At 46.7% G+C, this 20,221-nt stretch overlaps 1 protein-coding gene across 1 annotated transcript in view; it reads right to left on the minus strand.

Annotated features, from left to right (window-relative positions):
* Positions 1-2,924: 2,924 nt before the first annotated feature.
* The window catches only part of LOC122377389 (Y+L amino acid transporter 2-like), a 36,431-nt gene continuing 19,134 nt past the window's right edge, over positions 2,925-20,221 (minus strand). The window contains exons 3-6 of the mRNA XM_043357345.1: positions 13,584-13,688; positions 13,131-13,251; positions 5,972-6,016; positions 2,925-5,581 (exon numbers count right to left, since the gene is read on the minus strand). Coding sequence (XP_043213280.1) covers positions 5,350-5,581; positions 5,972-6,016; positions 13,131-13,251; positions 13,584-13,688 — 503 coding nt within the window. The 3' untranslated portion in view covers positions 2,925-5,349. The remainder of the gene's footprint in view (positions 5,582-5,971; positions 6,017-13,130; positions 13,252-13,583; positions 13,689-20,221) is intronic.

Here is a 20,221-nt window from a genome sequence, read left to right on the forward strand (position 1 = left end):
AGCATATACTCGATCGCTTCAATGTCTGGTAAACGTTGTTTATTTCTCACTAGCTGCAAATTAATGTAACGTCATGTTTTGAGTGTTTAGTCGCGAAACTCCGTGCGTATACCTCAATTCGGTATAAAGCGTAATTCAGCACTGAACGGTTCGTGTCAATTCTGGGTCTCAGGCAAGGTTGACATGTGAAACAAAGCCCATCAAAGCCCTTACCTTGTTGACGATAAACAATTTGTCAATTCCGGCGGGTTGAGTGCCCGAGCTCGAGCAAAAGCCAGTCAAATTTGATGTAAATTAATGTAAGCCCGAGATGAGCTTAGTAACTTGACGAATCAGTTGTGATTTGAATTATACTTTAGTGGCCGGCATTTTTTCGCTCCACTTTCATTTAATCGAAATGTGATCTACATGTGAAATTTACGTGCTCTGCTTAACAGTTAACGTTACGTGGTCTGTAATTCCGGCAATCATATACCCTATAATCATCATTTGATTTCACGATTCTGATCGAGTGTGGCCAGAACGATGTTGCTAAGCTTAATTTTAAATTTGCCCGAACACCGCTCATTACCATCGACAATTAACGACGATATCAATACCGTTTATGAACGATTTAAATGTCCCTGCCCGCGCCGTCCGGACCCATCAGCCGGCTGCGGCGGCCGTCCCGGCTAATCCCCAGGAATGTGTGTGAAGGAGGGGGTGTCCCGCTCGTGGGGAGGGGTTACCTGGCGGCTGGTCAGACGGTGACGCCGGCGGTGGGGGGCCGGCGCCGGTCGAGAGAAGCGGCCATCTTTGGGTGCCTGATCGGTCCCGGCCGCCGGTCCTGCGGCGGCTAGAGCAATTAGCGCGTGCCACTGGCCGTCCAGCGCGGGTTCACAGGGAAACTGGGATGGGGCGCTAGGTCCGACGGCGGCACACGATCACTCGACGCGGTGGTAGAGCACCGACTGAAGACGGAGCATGGATACGACGCGTGTAAGAATGTGATCTATCGACATTCCACCTTTCCTATCAGTCTTCTCCGAGTGATCGTTAATGCAGTCTCTGAGTGTCGGCCAGTCGCTCTGTCGGCTTGTCGGCCTGTCAGTCCGTCAGTTTGCCGTTCACGGTCTGATGGTCTGTTGGTTTGATGGTACGTCGGTCTGTCAGTAGGGCGGTCTGTCTGTCTGTCTGTCTGTCTGTATGTATGTCTTTCTCTCTTCTCTCTCTTCTCTCTCTTCTCTCTCTATCTCTCTCCCTTCTCCCTCTCTCCCTTTCACTTTCTTTCTTTCTCTCTCTCTCTCTCTCTCTCTCTCTCTCTCTCTCTCTCTCACTTTCTCTCTCTCTCTCTCCCTCTCTCTTTCTCTCTCTCTCTCTCTCTCTCTCTCTCTCTCTCTCTCTCTCTCTCTCTCTCTCTCTCTCTCTCTCTCTCTCTCTCCCATTCATGGCCCCCAACACGCGTTTTATGTCGTCAGTCGGTAATCCGCGATTGTGTCCTCGGATCTGCTGCGTGCATGACGTCACGGTGCTGTCTCGGGACGCGTGGGGAGGACGGACCCCAACCCGCGGGCGCGGCGACGCCCGGGCCGGACGGGCTCGGCCGTACTAATGATCAGGGGATCGGCCCTCGCTGCTCGCACCGCGCTGGGGTGCGGGATAACAATGGCTGAGCCGAACCCGCAGTCAGAGGTGCCCTGTGGCCCACTGAGAGCGGCTATCACTACACGGACCGCCGAGTCATTAACAATTATACCCGGATTGACATAAACATCACCGATGATTGAAATAGGGTCAGGCATCGATTACAACTTCCAATTGTTTAAGTCGGACAATGTTTTTCTTTTACAAATGGGTTGAGTTATTGCTTTGTCAGAGTTACATGTTTTGTCGAAATTAGAACACTGTCTTTAATCGCACTACAAAATGCATATCGGTAAAACTCGAGGAAAGGAATTAAGATAAATGGCATCGAACTAAGAGGTACTATATTAGGAAATAATTCGGGGCTGCGAGGCCAGTCTATGCGTGTCGTACCCCCGTGTACGTTGTGTTCACCGACACGGTTGTCTACACTTACGGGTGATGGAAACAAGGGACGGGTTATTGTCTGGGTTGAACGATTGAATGTGCAGTTATGATTGATCGGATAGCATTCGGGCCTAAACTCACTTTAAACGTACAAATAGGATTATTGGTTAAAGCATCAGTGGTACGGGGGTTTAACGTTGGCGATTTAGAGGTGCTTAATTTTAGCGATTGGTTTCTTCCGGAACGGTAGCTTAAACGGCTGGGTTATAGGGGGGAAACGCCATGAGGGCGCGGGAAACGCCATGAGGGCGCGGGGAACGCCATGAGGGCGCGGGAAACGCCATGAAGGCTACCGGGTCGTTGTAGGGTTACTGGGAGCAGGTTCCGGTTGAAGTAGGCGCTAGAGTTATGTTGATAGGTGGTTTGCAGCTCAAAGGATCGTTAGGCGATGGAAATGCTACGTAATTCGCGATTGGATAGGTTTAACTTTAGGTTCTCTATAAAAGTTGATAATCGACGGCTCAACAATGGTGATCGCGTGCGACGCGCGCAGCATGTTTTGCTCTTGCATGGTCGTCCTCGTTCGATGCCTCGGGCGGTTTCTACGGCGTAAGACGGGCAAAATAAATAGCCGTGTCGCGGTCACGGCTAGAGATCAAGGGAGGGGAGAGTTGGACTCTACAAAGCAGGGAAAATCCGGCCTGGCATTAGATTCTCCCTTGATGTTAGGTTTTAGGCCTCCGCTGTCGTTTTTACTAGCTTGAGTCGGAGACGGGATTGATTAGACAAGTCAGATCATGCCTGCGATCGTCAAACTTATGTCGCCACTGAACGAGACGTTGTTGAAATTATAAGGATAGATTAGGATCAGTGCTGGTATTTAGGAATTATTTGGGAAGGGGAGGTTATGACCATTTTGTTTTTTTTATTTTGGGAGCAGGCTGCTCATGTGTTCTATCTTGGCGGCAGGGTGATCCGCAGCCTAATACACCAGCTACGTTTTACATGGGCAGGGAAATGACATCTAACAAGCTTGCATTAACTTGTCACTGTGCACCACTGGGGGAGAGTTAGGTAAAGAGGGAGGGAGCGGACTGATAGTCTGGCGTTTTTCGTGTGTGTGAGATGTGTGTTTGAGTGCATGATTATGCTACGTTAGGTTATGTTTTTAGGTTAGGTAGGTTAGGTTAGGCTAGGTTAGAGTGAGTCGAAATGTGAATGTGGTATATCCAGTGGGAGGTACCCCTCCGTGCAGTGGCCGGGATGTGACTGTGATGTGAAGTGTCGTTTTTTCTGTTTCAAGTAAACGTATTTAAAGGGGGGGTCCCAACCGGGTTGAGAGAGAGCCTCGGGCAGCCAACCTGATTAAATATTCCTCTTTGAATGCCCAGAACCCAATGACCCATCACCGTACAGCGTAGCAGCCTATATGCCCCAGTGACTGACCAGCCTCGCAAACCAAACAAACAAATTATTATCTTGCAGCTGAGCCCCGCTACACGTACGTCCCGCCAGAACCCCTGGCGCAGACGATTTCAAGCCGGGAATATCGGAATGACACTGTTCGCGGGGGAGGGGAGACGTCCCGCCAGAACCCCTGGCGTGGACGACCCTAACACCGACCCGAGGTACTTACGTGGCGAGAGCTATCCTCCAACTGACCGACCGTCCCGGTCACCGCCCTGGCGTGACCTCGTATGGGTCATACAAAAGTAAACCGAGCGCCTATTGGTGGAAGCCAAATGACGTCACAGGCCCAAGCAATGTAAATCCACATAACAATATGAAAAAAATTTGAAATGCGACCTGCACCTCGAGTAAGCGAGTCAAAACCACCCAATTCTTTAAGAATTATGACAAATTATCTTATCTGTAATGATCCAGGTGCCATTTACTGACAGGGACACCGGGGAGGGTTATCTGAGCCGAGATCATGTGAGGTGATATCTACCATACATCAATGCTCACAATACTTACAATATTGACAATGCTTTTGCTTACAACACTTACAATACTTACGATGAGACCAGCAAGCACTCTGCCGTTACAGTTCTAACTTCTGTTTCGAAAACCGACGTTACACACATTCGCTGCCAGCATAACATGTATTGTTTGACAGTAACAAAATACAATTGACATCTGAACCCCAAACGGACCGCCATCCACTCAAATTTTATAATCCTGACCGGTCAGGGGGCGAATGGAGGTCATCTCCTGGGCATTACACTCAGCCCTTGCACAAAATATCTCACCTCACAGTGATCATTACAACAATAGCACCGACTTGATAGTGAATTTCAAAGTACTTGCATCAGCTCTTCCTGCTATTGCAGACGATCATCTCCTCAGGGTAATGTTGTTCGGGACATGAACGAAGATCGTTTTCGGAGTTTCATAAGTGCTACTGCAACAGCCTGGCACAAAACAGGACTTGTACGCTCTTCTCTGCACTTTGCCCTTCAGTATATCACAAAAGAATTGTTTAGAATCCATCTTACGCTTCTTTCACAGTCTCCCTTGCCACCGTAGGGCGTAGATAGATTGCTGTTGCTGGTAAGTTAAGGCACGGTAGATAGAAATTACCTCGGTTCTCAACGCCTTAAGTTATTTTCATAGAAAAGAACAAATAAATGATCAATAAGATGACAGGAATGTAAACATTTTAATCGTAAAGTAGTCCAAATATTGGAATGAACTTTTGCTTTTCAGCATCCTCCGATTCATCATCTTTATCATTTGAAAATTCGAGGTACATAAAATGTTTATCACGCGCTCAATGTTAAGTGGGAATATAGTACACGGCAGACACATCAATTTTTGACACTGAACATTTCATCCGTAAATGTTTTAGCATAATTTAAAGTTAAAAACAGCGCGAATGGCAGAGTGAAACAAACAACATCTTTCACCCATTGATATAACATGTAATCTGTGGTGCGCCAGATGCGCCATTATTTGTCAACCGCAGAAGGTGACATGTGACGTAACAGCATCAAGAGCATCTTTTTCAAGAACTTTTCAAAACAAGTTTCCTATCTTTCTTCCCCCATTTCTCTCAGCATATTGATTTTATGAGGCAATGGTATGCACCATAAATTCTGTGAAAATAGTTTGATCATTTTCATGCATTCTTAAAAAATCGAGTTCCCAACCCCATTCATTAACTTTTTTGAAGGTGGGAGGGTCCCTTTCATTTTGTCATGCTAAAATATAGGCCCAAACGCTGTTTCTTTATCAAATTCATACGAGCTTGAAGTGTTGCTCAGATTTTCTGGCAACGCTTGGCTGACTGTACCGTTTCCTGACCCGAAGGCTGAAACTATAGCTTGAACGTTTCTGTCAGAGTCCGCTTGCAGGGACTTCTGATGATCTGAAGCTGGTGATTGTTTTTGTTGGTGGTTGAGCTAAGGATAATTTATAATTATAAATGCGGCTACACCCACTCACCACTGCCACAGCGTTGGAGGCCAGCACCTCGGTCGGCGAGAGCACTGCGAAATAGGCCACGTTGGCCAGCAGGTAGACGACAGTGACCAGCGGCAGCGAGATGTAGATGGCGCGCGGCAGGCTCCTGCGGCATTCATATTCATTCTGTGTTACCTATCAGTTTTAATAGCGGTACCTATGTCATAATAAGATCCACTTGGCTTCAAGGTCATGAAAGGTCATTTGATTAAAGACAGTCACAGTTCACACCCTCGAATGGTCAAAAGTGATAACCTGTGCATTGTATTGAGAGAGTTCCCGAGAAAATGTTTAAACGCTTTGAACATCAATTTAATCATAACTAATTACGTGAACGTATGATGACTCCAGGTATGGTAACGTATGTAGAGTTATCATCTAGTATGTAGAGTTATGTAGAGTTATCATCCACCCGTGATAACTCTACATAACGAACGTAAGTAACCGATGAAAGCAGGGATGCGAGTCCACCTTAGAACGATTCGTCATCCCTTACCTGAATGGATCCTTGAGTTCTTCTACCACGAAGTTGAGATAGTTCCTGAAAGAACAACAAGACCGTTGGTGTTAAAATAGAGTCAGAGGTAAAATAGAAAGATGGCACAAAAGAATACACGGCGGATACAAAACATACATTAGTTATAAAGAAGAAGCAGAAACAGCTTTATCACTTTCCAGTTTCCACTGACTGGAGAAAACATTTCATATCTAAGCGACAAATGTCCTTGAGAAATTCGACGTTTAGATGTGCAAAATTTGCTGTTTTTTCCGGGTAACGAACGTTCCGTATTATATAGGGGAGAGCGGGGAGAGTTGTATCATGTCCAAGTTGTATCAGGGCGAATTGTGCCAAACTTATCCAATAGATGGCGCTTGTGACACGACCTGCCGACGAGGTTTTCCGGGCGCCATCTTTCCCTGTTCTGTCGTGTGGCTGGGTGGACGCGTCTCGAGGTGAGAGCCGATTTTATGTTTTTTTAATGTCATTCTAAAAAAAATAAGTTGCAAGAAAATGTGTGTTTTGGGCATTTAGATGTGCACGAATTTGAAAGATCTCCGTAGCGGTGGTGAGTGTAGGTTCTAAGGCTGCGTGAGTGAAAATGGATTTCTCCAGCTGTCCGCTGTTTTTGAGCACGAGGATGTTTTTTCCAAGATGGCGGCGAGGTACATGTTGTATCAGAGCCGGGTGGGGTATGTTGTAACATGTATGTATGTATGTATGTATGTATGGGTATGTTGCTTTTGATCGCGAAAGCTAAGCCCTGGCTCGCGTTTGTAGGTAGCTAGTCAATACTCGTTCCATTTCGGCACAATTTGTTGGCTTCTTTGCTCCTAACGGGCCACTTTTGCGTCTAGTCTGTTGATGTTTCGTTCGTTTCGATGTTTCGTTCGGATTGACCTAAGTTTGGTCTAATAAAAGTGAAGCCTTTGAGCATATACATTGTATTAACCCCACTTGATGTTGTTGTTATGTTCAAAACCAGTAGCAAGCACACTCCCTGAAACGTGAAATAGTGATACAAATTACCCCACCATGTGATACAACTCACCCAAGCCATGGGGCAAGTTGTATCAAAAACATTGTTCTATTCGGCAGACCGTAGAAGAAAAACTGATAGAGGTAGCGGAAAAGTTACTTTGCACAAAAAAACAGAAGAATCAAGGAAGGAGATAGTATGGAAATAATGACTTTATCACGGATAGTTACGAGGTTATGGGTCTCGGAGTAAAAACTGATACAACCCACCCCACTCTCCCCTACGTAGCATGGGTGTAACTTTGTATACTTTCGAGGTCCCATGTGGGACCCCAATGCGAACATTTGGGACCCCAATTGTCATTTTGGGACCCCAATAGTGGAGGCCCCCGAGACGCATCAGCTACTTTGCAAACGGAGGTCCGATATTCATATAAAAGGTTCTCTGTTTAAATAGGAGGCCCCTTGGACAAATCGGAGGCCCTGTTGGACAAATAGGAGGCCCCCTGAACAAGTAGGAGGCCCCCTGAACAAGTAGGAGGCCCCCGGAAAACAGGAAGTCCCCTGGAGAAATAGGAGGCTCTCTGGACAAGTAGGAGGCCTCCTGGACAAATAGGAGGCCCTAGACAAATAAGAGGCCCCTAGACAAATAGTAAGCCCCATGGACAAGTAGGAGGCCCTCTGTACAAATAGGAGGCCCCCCTGCAAAAATAGGAGGCCCCCTGGACAAATAGGAGGTCCTAGACCTAGACAAACAGGAGGCCCCTTTCACAAAAGGAGGCCCCTGGACAAATAGGGGGCCCCATGGACAAGTAGGAGGCCCTCTGTACAAATAGGAGGCCCCTGCAAAAATAGGAGGCCCCCTGGACAAATAGAAGGTCCTAGACCTAGACAAAAAGGAGGCCCCTTTCACAAAAGGAGGCCCCCTGGACAAATAGGAGGCCCCTTTCACAAAAGGAGGCCCCTGGACAATTAAGAGGCCCCCTGAACAAGGAGGCCCCCTGGATAAAGAGGAGGCCCCCTAAAAATAGGAGCCCTCTGGATAAATAGGAGGCCGCTTGGAAAATAAGAGGCTACTTTAACCAATAGGAGGCCCCTTGGACAAATAGGAGGCCCCCTGAACATGTAGGAGGCACGCTGGACAAATAGGAGGCCTCTTGGGCAAAGAGGCCCCCTAAAAAAATAACAGGTCCCTTGGACAAATAGGAGGCCCCCTGGACAAATAGGGGACCTCTTGAACAAATAGGAGGCTCCATGGACAAGTAGGAGCTAGAGGCTCTCTGTACGAATAGGAGGCCCCCTGGACAAATATAAGGCTCCCTTAACAAAAAGGAGTCCCTTCAAAAAAAGGAGGCCCCGGGACAAGTAGGAGACCCTTGGACAAATAGGAGGCCCCTGCACAAATATGAGACTCCTAGTCGAATAAAAGACCCCTGGATAAATAGGAGGTCCCTGGACAAATAGGAGGCCCCTGAACACGTAGGAGGCCCCCTAGATAAAGAGGAGGCCCCCTGGAAAATAGAAGCCCCCTGGATAAATAGGGGACCTTCTGGAGAAACAGGAGGCCTCCTGGACAAATAGGAGGTCCCATAGACGAATAGGAGGCCGCTTGGACAAATAGGAGGCGCCGTTAACCAATAGGAGGCCCCCTAGACAAACAGGAGGCCCTCTGTAACAGTAGGAGGCTCTCTGTACGTACAAGAGACCGGCGCTCGACCTGTAGAAGCTTAGCCGTATGTACGCTAGGAGGCTCTCTGTGCAAGTAGTCGAAGTAGGAGGCTCTCTGTACTGTACCTACAATTACAAATAAGAGGCCCCCTGGGTAACTTAGATGCAACACAAATCGGAGGTCACCTATAAAAAAGCGGGACTCTGTTGGAATACCTGATTTAATAAATTATTTTCCTGATATTCAAATTACTTAGGTAATCCTCGTCCGCACATGGGGGGGGGGGCAGTGGTTGCCACACCCCCCACCCCGACCTAGGTAGTTTTTTCTGCTCTGCACTAAACATTTTGATTGCTAGAAGTCGGATATTTTGTATAGCTGCTGCTCTATCCTTTTTTAGCGTCCACTGAAAATTTCAAGTTTCTGTGGTTTTTGGTTTCGGAGATATGACCTTATTCTTCAGGTAATGTCATAACCCAAATGACAAATACCCAATATCTTGCGTTGGCGTTGGGTCTTGTGAGCTTTTGACACCTTGATTTCGGCCTTTTTTGTCAATCTTACCTCCCACCTATCATGGAACATGTTGTTCAATGATGTAGAGATGCCAGGGTCAGGGTCAAGGTCAACCTAGGTCGTCTAAAAATATTGCGTTTTAGGCAAGCTGAATTTACTTTCGTGAAGTTTCTTTGACTGTATTTTTGGCAAAAGCTTCTGAGTTCATGATCTCATGTAATATGGACACATTCACAGTCGGTGCACACATCAGTATACTCGTACACACAGACACACACAGACATACAAACACATGTCATTGACCTTGAGCTAACTTGACCTGAAATGACCACAGCCAGCAAAAACCTAGTCGGATAGTGTGACAAAGAGGTTCTAGCTGGCTTGGCACCACAATACGGCAGCGTCATCGGTACATGATGAGCAGCGCACGTGATATTCCAACGGGCAACGGTGACCCCAAACAGCAACATTCTTTAGTTTGACCTGACCTGGAAGGTCAATGACTGACCTGATGAGGTAAAATTGGTATCATTGGATTCGTCACTTCCCAAAGAATCTGTTGCTCTTGACCGCAAGGCTTAAAATCTTGTAAGAAAAAATTGTGGTGATGTCGAATAAGATGCCTACACAAGCAGCGGGCCAACCCATCATATACCGATGACGCTGCCGTATTAGTGCCAAGCGAGCTAGAACAGCTCTTTGTCACACTATCCGACTAATTTGCTGGCTGTGGTCATTTCACGTCAAGTTAGGTCAAGGTCAATGATATGTGTTTGTATGTCTGTGTAATGTGTATGTCTGTGTATGTACTGATGTGTGCACAGATCGGTTTGTGTGTCCCTATTACACTTGATCATGAAATGAGAAGCTTTTACTAAACATACAGTCAAAGAAACTTCACGAAAAGTAAATTCAGCTTGCCTAAAGCGCAATAATTTTAGATGACCTAGGTTGACCTTGACCCTGACTCTGACATCTGTACATCGCAGAACAACATGTTCAATGATAGGTGGGAGGTAAGACTGGCAAAAAAAGCCGAAATCAGCGTGTCAAAAGCTCACAAGGCCCATAGCCATCGCAAGATATTGGGTATTCGTCATTTAGGACATGACATGACCTGAAGAACAAGGTCATATCTCCAAACCCAAATGCCGCAGAAGCTTGAAATTTTCAATGGACGCTGAGAAAAGATAGAAAAGCAGCTATACAAAGAAAATCAGGTTTCTAGCTTTAAAAATGTTAAGTGTAGAGCAGAAAAACTAACTTGGGGGTGGCGACCCTCCCCCCAGGTGCCGGCGAAGGTTAACCCTCACACTTTCTGGGGTCGGCTTACGGCTAGATTCCTTGCGCAATGCTGTGCCGTTAATTTTTTTTTCTATTATAAAGGCATTGTGTTTTATTGTCAAAAGTGAAAAAGCCAGAAATTTTCGTCGATTTCGGATGCCGCGGGGGATATTTACATACAATGTCACCCTGCTGGCCTGGATCCACCAGTAGGGTCAGATGACCTACCATTTCTTTATCGATATTAAAAAAAAATCATGGCATCAGAGCTGTGACGAAAAATAAGTGGCCTAAATCCGATGAGAAAACTGGATTTGGGGGTACCCCATGTTTGGCTTCTGAGCCTCTGGTCCCCCAATGAAAATTTCTTAGAGGAGGCCCTGGCGTGGCTCGTAAATTACCGCTTCCGCAATTGGAGGCCCCTAATTGCTTGGAGGCCCCCACTAAATGGAGGCCCCTTGGACGTTTGGGACCCCAATGGTGATGTCAAAGTTTCACCCATGCTACGTAGGTACATACATATAGCTACAATGTCTAAAATATACATAAACGTCATACAATATACAACGTTTTGGGGTAAGGAACTCTCCATTTTATTGTTCGGTCGGTTACAGGTTGATCTACAGTGACTCATTATCCACCGGTAATCTATGCATCAGCACTGTGCAGTAGCAGCCACCTGGTACTGCATGGTAGACTGTGCCGGTTGGCTTGAGTGTTATGCGGCACAGCCTATCCATGCCGTATCACACCGGCCCGGGTCGCCGGAGGAGGTCTTCATTCCAAGAAGAGTTGCTAGATTTGAATATTGTTAGATTTTATAGATGCCCAGAGCTTGGAAGGAGGGGGTTAAATACATTATGAAATTCCCGATCGAAAAGTCAAGAGGGGCTCAGACCCCGGGAACCTCATGGCTCCCACGCCTATGATACAGTCCCTATCGACCAACTTGTAACCGGCTGTACTTGAGCTGCGACACCGGTTCTATGTACAATGCTTCTGGCTCAACTAAAAGAAAGTGCTCAAATTATAATGTTCGAGCTTAGATATATAAAATAAACAATTTAAAATATGCAGCAGTCGACGAGATGAATGGTTATGTTTGTCAGCAGCAGAGCAGTACCTCATGCAAGAAATATGACACTAAATTGCGGGCCATTGAAGCCTTTTCACCATAAGATGTAAATAAAGTGCATAATGTGCCCAGACGAGCGATAAACGCTCTATGTGACATAGTACTGTGCTTTGTGAAAAATAAGCTCAACAATCAGCATGCAACTCATTCCGCTATTGCGCTGTTAAGGGAGACAACTTTTTATCAAATGCAGCCGAATAATCGAGAGTAGTTAAGGTAAGAGAGCGAGAGGTAAGGCAAGAGCCTTGTGTCAGAGCCTGGGGCCAACGTCGAGCTTTGGGCTTTGACTTTCGAGGCAATGTGGGTTTAGTCAAAATTGAATACCTACCTACCTCTCACGACGTGTGACGGCCGTAACTCCGACGAAGATCGGTCGCGGGTTAAGTAGAGGATATGTTAGTCACACTGCGCACTTCGCAAAATTATTCACATTATGCATGCATCCCGATTTACAGCCAATAGGGGAAGTTGGGGGAACGCCGAATACTTTTTTTCTGACGCCCGTAGCACGCAAGGTAGACAACATAAGCTATTCTTGTTGGCGTCATTCGAGAGGCCAGTCTTTTGCCTTTCAAACATACCAGGCGAATTTGATGAATTCGCATACTGTTAAGCGCACAAACTAAAAATATCAAAGAAGTGACTTTTTCGGCGTTGCCCCGGACTGCGGGGAAAGCCGAAAATGGGAGAAATGATCTACGGGGAATGCCGACATTGATGTTTTGCCACTTTATCTCAAACTTTATCCAGAATTTATCAAAGCTGACTGGCGTTTTAAGAGCTTGAGGACGCTTGGTGTACACTGGAAGTTATAATTGTGTGATATAATAAGAAAATGCCAGGTAAATAATTCCTTATAGGTAACAGGTCGTTGTGTCGGTTGAAATTGTGATTTGTGTGACTAAAAATTCGCGTTGCTATTCTACAGCAGTAAAGTCCACGTAGCGTGCTTTAACGTGCGTAATTGCACGTTATCGGCATTACCCCAGCCAGCCATACTTTCATTTGCAGACCCATAACTTTTCAACGTGCCGTATGAATTTCAAATAGGCAGCACACTTATGCAAAGACATGCTGAAGATTACTTGACCGAATTGGCCAGACAAACGGTAGCATAATGAGTAAGAAATGCAGCTTCAAAGGCGCATGTAGTACAAGGAACGCGAGCCTTGAAAACGCTCTTGGCGCCCTCACAGCCGAAGTATTCCGAATGACGACTGGTAACAAACATGCGATAATTGGTAGTCACTTAAGCTTCAGAGCATCACTGACAGGTGGCATCCATGTCGTACGGTTTTCGAAATATCTCGAATTTCGGTTTTGCCCCAACTCCGGCATTGCCCCAACTTCCCCTAACTAGCCATACACGGTAAACGAGGTGTTGGTTCAACCTGTCACGGCGAGTACAACTATCAAAACAGCACTTTAAATTGGCAAAAAAGTGATGAGCGCACCATTGATTTTTATCATTACCCTAACCATACGGACACTGGACCATGGACGAACCCAACATGTCGCACAATGAGTGTCACAGTATACGTAGGTTAGTAAGCCTATGGGAGGTCAATACCCACCATCCGGCGTAAGAGAAGAGGCCAGAGTAGAGCGCCAGCGCGATCCGTCCCGGGTCCAGGCGCGTTCCCTCGAACGGTTGGCTGTATTTGCTGAAGTCTCCGGTACCTAGCACGTACACACCTGTCCGGTAAGAAAGGCAACGGTCAAATGAGTCATGCCTATTAACCGAGAACTGGCTTATGTCTATGCCAATTTTCATAGTGCATACAAAGTTAACTACGAGATCAACTGAGATGAAGCCGAAATGTTTCGGTACGTTTGTAATTCACAGAACAAAAACAATGAACTGGAATATACTCTATTTTACTTAATCATTACCCTATAACGCCCTAACCACATATGCTGACAAGCCCTTGAGAGAGGCCTATGCACCCAAATGTGTAAGATTTGGCCGAAAAAATATTATAGAGTCTGTTTTCTAGCACATTATTGCCGAGCCACCGTCCACTGACCTGTTCCGATGATGATGATAAGTGCCACAATCTTAGCTCCAGTGAACACCTCTTGAACTGTTGAGGACCACCGCACATTGTAGCAGTTTATGAACGTCAAGAAACCTGTGAAACAGAGCAAGAATTTAGTAAGTGAGGTGCATTTTGTACTCTTAGGGCCTGCCAGACAATCAGACATGTGCGACAATACGACTTACGAGTAGGTATTGGATTCGCAGCCGTGGATCAGTGGATCTCAAAACAAACTCCAGCTTAGAGTGGGACAGTCGTATGTGCCTGAGTCCAGGCCTATGGTATATTCCGGCTTCTCGAAAATAATTTGGCGAAATTGGCGACAATTGTGGTGGGTGCGGCGGTCGAGTGACGCCACTGTCCACCGCCGCTGCACCGCGTCTCGACCCGCGACCGCTGGCTGTCACCGCCGTCCGCTAGCGTCGCGTGATGCATTGCTCTTTTCAGCTGAGTGCTTCACAGTGGGCTGGTGGCTGCAGAAGAGTGCAGCATTGTCCTCTGAATGGACACTTGCTAACGCCTTGAAGGTCGTCATAGCGTCGCCGAATCGGTCGTCTCGAAATTGAGTCGGAGTTGCAACATGATATAGTTCGTCCAAAAATGACGAACAGATAGGAGGGAATATTAATCTTTGATTAAAAAGCAAGTGTCTCATTTGAACATCTCCTTCTACATAAGTGAACTTAAAGAGTCCTAAAACTCCCATTAATATTGTCAACATTTGTTTTTATTTCAGTGATAATCCGATCAATAAAGCGAGCTCTTTGGCTTTCACAATTTCACCCCAGAGTAACCCAGCAAAGTATATAAAACCAAAGAATTGAAACTAAAAGGGAAGTTACGTCGACATACAGTGCATGCCTTTTGCACAATACACGAAACTCTAGTTGACGAGGAAGGTTTGAAAGAGTTGTGAGGAAAACCATGAAGGCAATCAGCATATGTTACTTGACCAAAACCTCAATTGCATCAAAATATAAATGACTAAATTACAAAGTTGGGTATATTCGATTGCGACTTTTATCAACCAAAGATTTTTATACCATTCGACTCAGCTCGTCGAGCTGAATCGAATGGTATAAAAAGCTTAGTTGATGCTTGACTTTGTAATTTTGATATTTATATTTTGATTCAATTGAGGATTTGGACGAGGCAGGTTGATCAATAGCAATAGCATCAACGGAATGTTTTTTTTTATACACAACGATCAGTTTACTATTAAAAAATAGGTATAATGGCTGAAATTGGTGTGCGAAGTTGATATTGCTCATCAACTGTCAATGCTTTAGTGGGCATTCAGCACCTGCGAATCAATATCAAAAGCAGCCAATTACCACCAGTCGACCTATAGCGTGAATCAAAACTGTAAAAAAAACACACACACACACACACAATGCGGATAGGTATGCTAAGTAAAGACAACATCTGCGCACTAAAACGGTCCGGTCTTTTCATGACTCATTCCCTAAATGCGTGTTTCCGAGTTCAGTGGGTCCAGAGTGCAGACGACGAGCACCGCGCCGTAATTGAGATGGCGACGACCCCGACCGAGACAGACAGCCGGACCAGTCGCCGCAAAGTGAGTCACTTGTGCCTGCCAGCTGATGGTATACTGCATGACAGACTGCGCACAGCCCGCTGGCGTCTGTGGCGCGAGGTTCCCGAAGTCAGTTCCCTGGTGACCTCACTGAAAAGGTGGGCAGTGGCAACGGAGGCATTTTTCATAGAAATGCCTTGGTACCAGACATGTGCATGGCTCCGAGTGATGGATCTATGATCTCAGTGGATCTCTGAGGAAACTCAGCAGGCTAGGATCTATGATCCGCCAGATCCGGCGTGAAAATTTTATCCTGGATCTATGATCTCATAGAATCTGACGATAAACCAAGAACGTGGATCTATGATCTGAGTGGATCCCGCCATGCACATCATCTGAAGCCAGGTTTCCAGGTGTTTCTAAGTCAATAAGTGCCACAAAACTATGCATTATGACGTGCAATCACATCAAATCACTAAAATAGAACTTTGTTAGTTGCAACGAGTGATTTTCGGGGATTTCTGTGTTGACAAAAAGTAAGAATCGGATCTATGATCCCTACGGATCTCTCGCTAAATTAAAGAGCTGGATCTATGATCCCGTCGGATCCGGGATCAGGATCCGTGGGATCAGATCCCAGCTCCATTTTCTCGGATTCATGCACATGTCTGCTTGGTACAGTCGGTTACAAGTTGATCGAAGGAACTATATCAAAGGCGTGGGAGCCAGTGGCTTCATGGGGGCTGAGGCCCTCCGACTTTTCGTCCGGGTGACTAAAAATGTATTTGACCCCCCCCCCCACCTCCCTCCCAGCTCTGGACATCCAAATCTAACAACATCCAAATCTAACAACACTTCTTGGAATGGAGACCTCCTCCGGCGACCCGGGCCGGTGTCATACGGCGTGGATAGGCTGTGCCGTTGAACACCAAGCCAAGCGGCACAGTCTACCAGTACCAGGCGGCTGCTATACTGCCAGTGCTGAGGCATAGATTACCGGTGGATAAAGAGTGTCTATCGATCAAGTTGTAACCGACTGTACAAGGGCATAGCTAACAAAGCATTAGTGCATGCCATTTAGAGTACATTTCTTATTTTCAACCCGATAAATACCCACTGCTCCTAGCCTTCGAAATGAAGATGCAAACGGCTGGAAACGCACGTATAATTGCGCCGACAATATGCCGAATCGTGATTCCGGCCTGATATGGTCTCGGAGTTTCGGAAACAGGTCAAAGGTCATTTGGGTCAAGTTCATAAAATGTTAAAGGGACCCTCCCACCTTAACATTAGATTTGAGTTGAGATAGCCAAAATGGGGTCCCTGGCTCACAATTACCGGTTTCGGCACTCACAACATCGAGAAATGCCTTAAATCGGAAATATTGAATTTCAAAATTGCAGCATTTTGATTCAGAGGGGCTAATGCTTAGGAATACCCCTCTGAATGTGTGACGTCAGCGCAAATATCTAACGATTTTTAAATGTTTGACTAAAACGTTTTGTAGCACGCGGTGGTATATGCTATTTGCGCGCAGCATCTGCCGCAAACGCCGCACTTCTAAAATAAAGTCGCTAGAAACAGCGGAGATCCCAAAAAAGTAAACAAAAGTAAAAGTCTAATATCTTGAAAACCGGTGAATATTTTTCGGTGAAATTTGGTAGATATTCGTTTTCGCTCTTTCGGAACCGAGCGACATCACTTTCATGCCAATTCATAAACTTTTTTGAAGGTGGGAGGGTCCCTTTAACCCGCGAGTTGCTGGGGGGGGGCGTTAAACGCCCCCACTTTTTTCGCTGGGCCATAGCATAAAAACGGCGCGCCGCAGGCGCGCCAAATTTTGGGTAGGGGAGAGTGGGGTAATTTGGCCGCTTTTTTTAGAAAACGATGTAACTAAAAATCGACAACACATTTCTGCATTTTCTCAACGCTGACAGGTGTGGCGTACATTTTACTTTCTTGGACAGTAAACTTGAAATGATTGAGTCACTACTTATTACGGAGCGAGCGAAGCGAGCGTAGTCTTTCCTTAGATTAACATAAATTTCTGAGTATTAGCATATGCCGAAGTATGCCTTTAGCATTAGCGCGAGCGTGCGGTAAAAGCTTTTTGGATTAAACCGCATAATGTTGAAGGCAATTGGTCAAAGGTTTCGGCCCATGGGCAAAACATTTTATCAGCGAACTTTTGAAGCATTTCCTGAGACGGAGGAAGGCGCTGGAAAAGAGCTTAACTGATAGAAATCTAACGTGAACTTACGTGTTGCATTTGGTCGCTTTGAACTATTGAACAGATTGTAAATGTTGGTTTTCAATAAGATAATATTTTAAATCCTAATGTAGGTACAGACATATTAATTAATCACCTACATTTATGGCGTAAATTTCATGCCTTTTACAACTGCAATGAATTGACAAAAAACGCATTTCACATTGATCAGTAAAAACTTTATTCATACTGACATGGGTAAAAAACCAAGCGCTCACTTCACAGGATGGTATACCTTCCACTCTTCTCTAATATTGAAAACGAACGTTACTCTGGCTTCTCATATGACAAAGGTTGAAGTAGATGTTCTTGGTTTGATATGAATCCAACTCAGAGCCAGACACAATGATGGAACACAGTGATCTTGAATCGGCTTGGTTTATTTTCTTGGTCAGGGAATATGTACATTTTTTAGTTCTTGATATTCGGTCTTGGTTTTTCCACTTCTTTCAAGCATTTAAAATTGTTAAAGGAGCTTAAATATGGAAATTAAACGGCATATGCTAAAATAAATATCACACTTGGGCCGGAATGTTTCATTCAGGACCTCGGGCTTTGTTGAATTTTCCGCCCTCGACCTTCGGTCTCGTGCGGAAAACTCAACAAATCCCTCGGTCCTGAATGAAGCATTTTACCGGCCCCGTGTGATATTATATATGAGCGGCCGGCCGGCCGGCCGGCCGTGCGGACGCTTTTGCGAGGCTTATATCTCAGCAACCACTTGACCGATTTACACGCGGTAATTTTTGTAGGATGGCTTAATTCCTTCTACCAAGTACTGCTAACTGCACTATTCCCGATGCATGTGGGTGACCCCTTTTGCACGTGCCACGTGCAAAACGAAGAGGTGTCAGTTTTGTAATTGTTGCAATATCTCGGTAACTACTTGGCCGATTGCGCTGAAAGTTGGCATGTAGGTAGGCACCCACTGGGCACTGCATATCCATGTGCCAGAGTTGGGGTGCTGCTGCACGTGCACACGTGCAGGGGTCGTTTCCAGATCTCGAGAACGGCTGGACCGATGGCGCTCAAATTTGGTACACGGTTAGGGACCAGTTAGTATGGTGCCGTGCACAAGTCAGTTGGGACCCATTTTACACGTGCGCACGTGCAGGGTGCCGCTCCCAGATCTCGAGAACGGCTGGGCCGATTGTGCTCAAATTTGGCACATCGCTAGAAACCGGTCAGTAGGGTGCCGTGCACAAGTCAGTTGGAGGTACCCCCTCGAAATTTCGCACGTGCAAGACTCACCCCCTCGCTCGCTCCGTCAGTCGCCCCAAAAGGCGTTATACTGGTATTGAAATTGTGGCGTATTACAAAGGTCTGCAAAGCGGCCAAATTGCCCCACTAGCAGGGTTATTTGGCCCAAGGCCGTATAAGTTAGGTAAGATCGTCCGGGCTCGCTAATGTTACAAATCTGCAACACTACGGTGACGTCACCGGCGCATACGCTCCCCGGCTCGATCCGGACCCTGATGCGGCGGCTGCAATCGCTGCCAATCGAAAAATTACTTCTGCAATAGCGCTTTTAAATGACTTTAAAAAGGGGAAAATATGATAACAAAATAATTATGAGAATTCCTTGTCCTAACTTGGATCGTATGAACCCGCCACCTAGTGGACAACGCCGCAATTAGGGTTGAGTTGGCGATCGCCAGGTGGCTCGTCAGAAAGCTGTCAGCCGCAGGCAGGAGGGGGCCTGCAGGCGCTTAATATTATGTTAACGCCAGGTTATGCTCAGGAAAATGCGACACGCTTCGGAACGGTCATCTATCTCGAAAAAGATGCGGTGCCCTGTGGTGTTATTCCCACATGAATCGGGACCCGTAGGCCGTGTAGTCACCGGCAGCTCCCAAGGCCGCTAGGCGCTACGGAGCGATACGTAGGTAGGTACTTCGAAAATCGCTAGACAAAGGACTCAGGGGCGCAGCCAGGGAGGGGGCACACTGGGCTTTAGCCCCTCCCAAATCTAGCAGGCGCTTTCCACGATCATTCTGTGCGCCGATGGCGCCTATCAGTGTCCACGTCCAGCACTCTAGTCGCCCTCGACGGTAAGCCATTGCGGCACATCATGCGGCACTGGCGCCCAGGTTTACAATTTTCATAGACTACTACATAGATATGTAGTAGTCTATGCAATTTTATATCTCTTTGTGGGTGAAGATGCACCCACAATCCTGAAGTGCCGGATATCCACTCCCAATCTCCTGACCATCTAGCGCCCTCGGCTCACCTTTAGCGCCCTTCTGTCTGTTCGGCGCTCTTCTGCTCTGTCGGCGCCCTTCTCGGCCTTCAGCGCTCTCCTGGCCTGTCGGCGCCCTCTTCACATTCGGAGCCCTCCGGGCAGACCAGTTGGCGCCCTCATGGGCATTATCACACAGCATCCTCCTTATCTGTCTCGTCCTCCACAAGTCCACACATGTCAGCGCCCTCCTGACCTGGCAGCGCCCTCCTTATCGTATTATAGCGCCCTCCTCACCGTACAGTGTCCTCCTCACCTGTCGCCATCCTCCTCACTGTATAGCGGCCTCCTAACCATACAAATTACAAAGCCCTCCAGACCGACGCCCTCTACGTTCAGCGCTCTCCTGACAAGTCGGTGCCCTTTTCACCGTAGAGGGCCCTTCCTGATCTGTCGGCGCCCTCATGACCGTGGCCTTCCTCACCTGTCCGCGGCCTCCTCTTTATACAGTATCCTCCTGACCTGTCAGCGCCCTCTTCACTCGTATAGTGCTCTTCTCATTGTACTGCATCCTCCTCACCACACGGCGCCCTCCTGACCTGTCGGCGCTCTCCCCACCATACAGCGCCCTGCTGACT

Source organism: Amphibalanus amphitrite, unplaced genomic scaffold, assembly GCF_019059575.1.
Source record: "Amphibalanus amphitrite isolate SeventyFive unplaced genomic scaffold, NRLGWU_Aamphi_draft 000044F_arrow, whole genome shotgun sequence".
In the NCBI taxonomy this organism is placed as follows: Eukaryota; Metazoa; Arthropoda; class Thecostraca; order Balanomorpha; family Balanidae; genus Amphibalanus; species Amphibalanus amphitrite.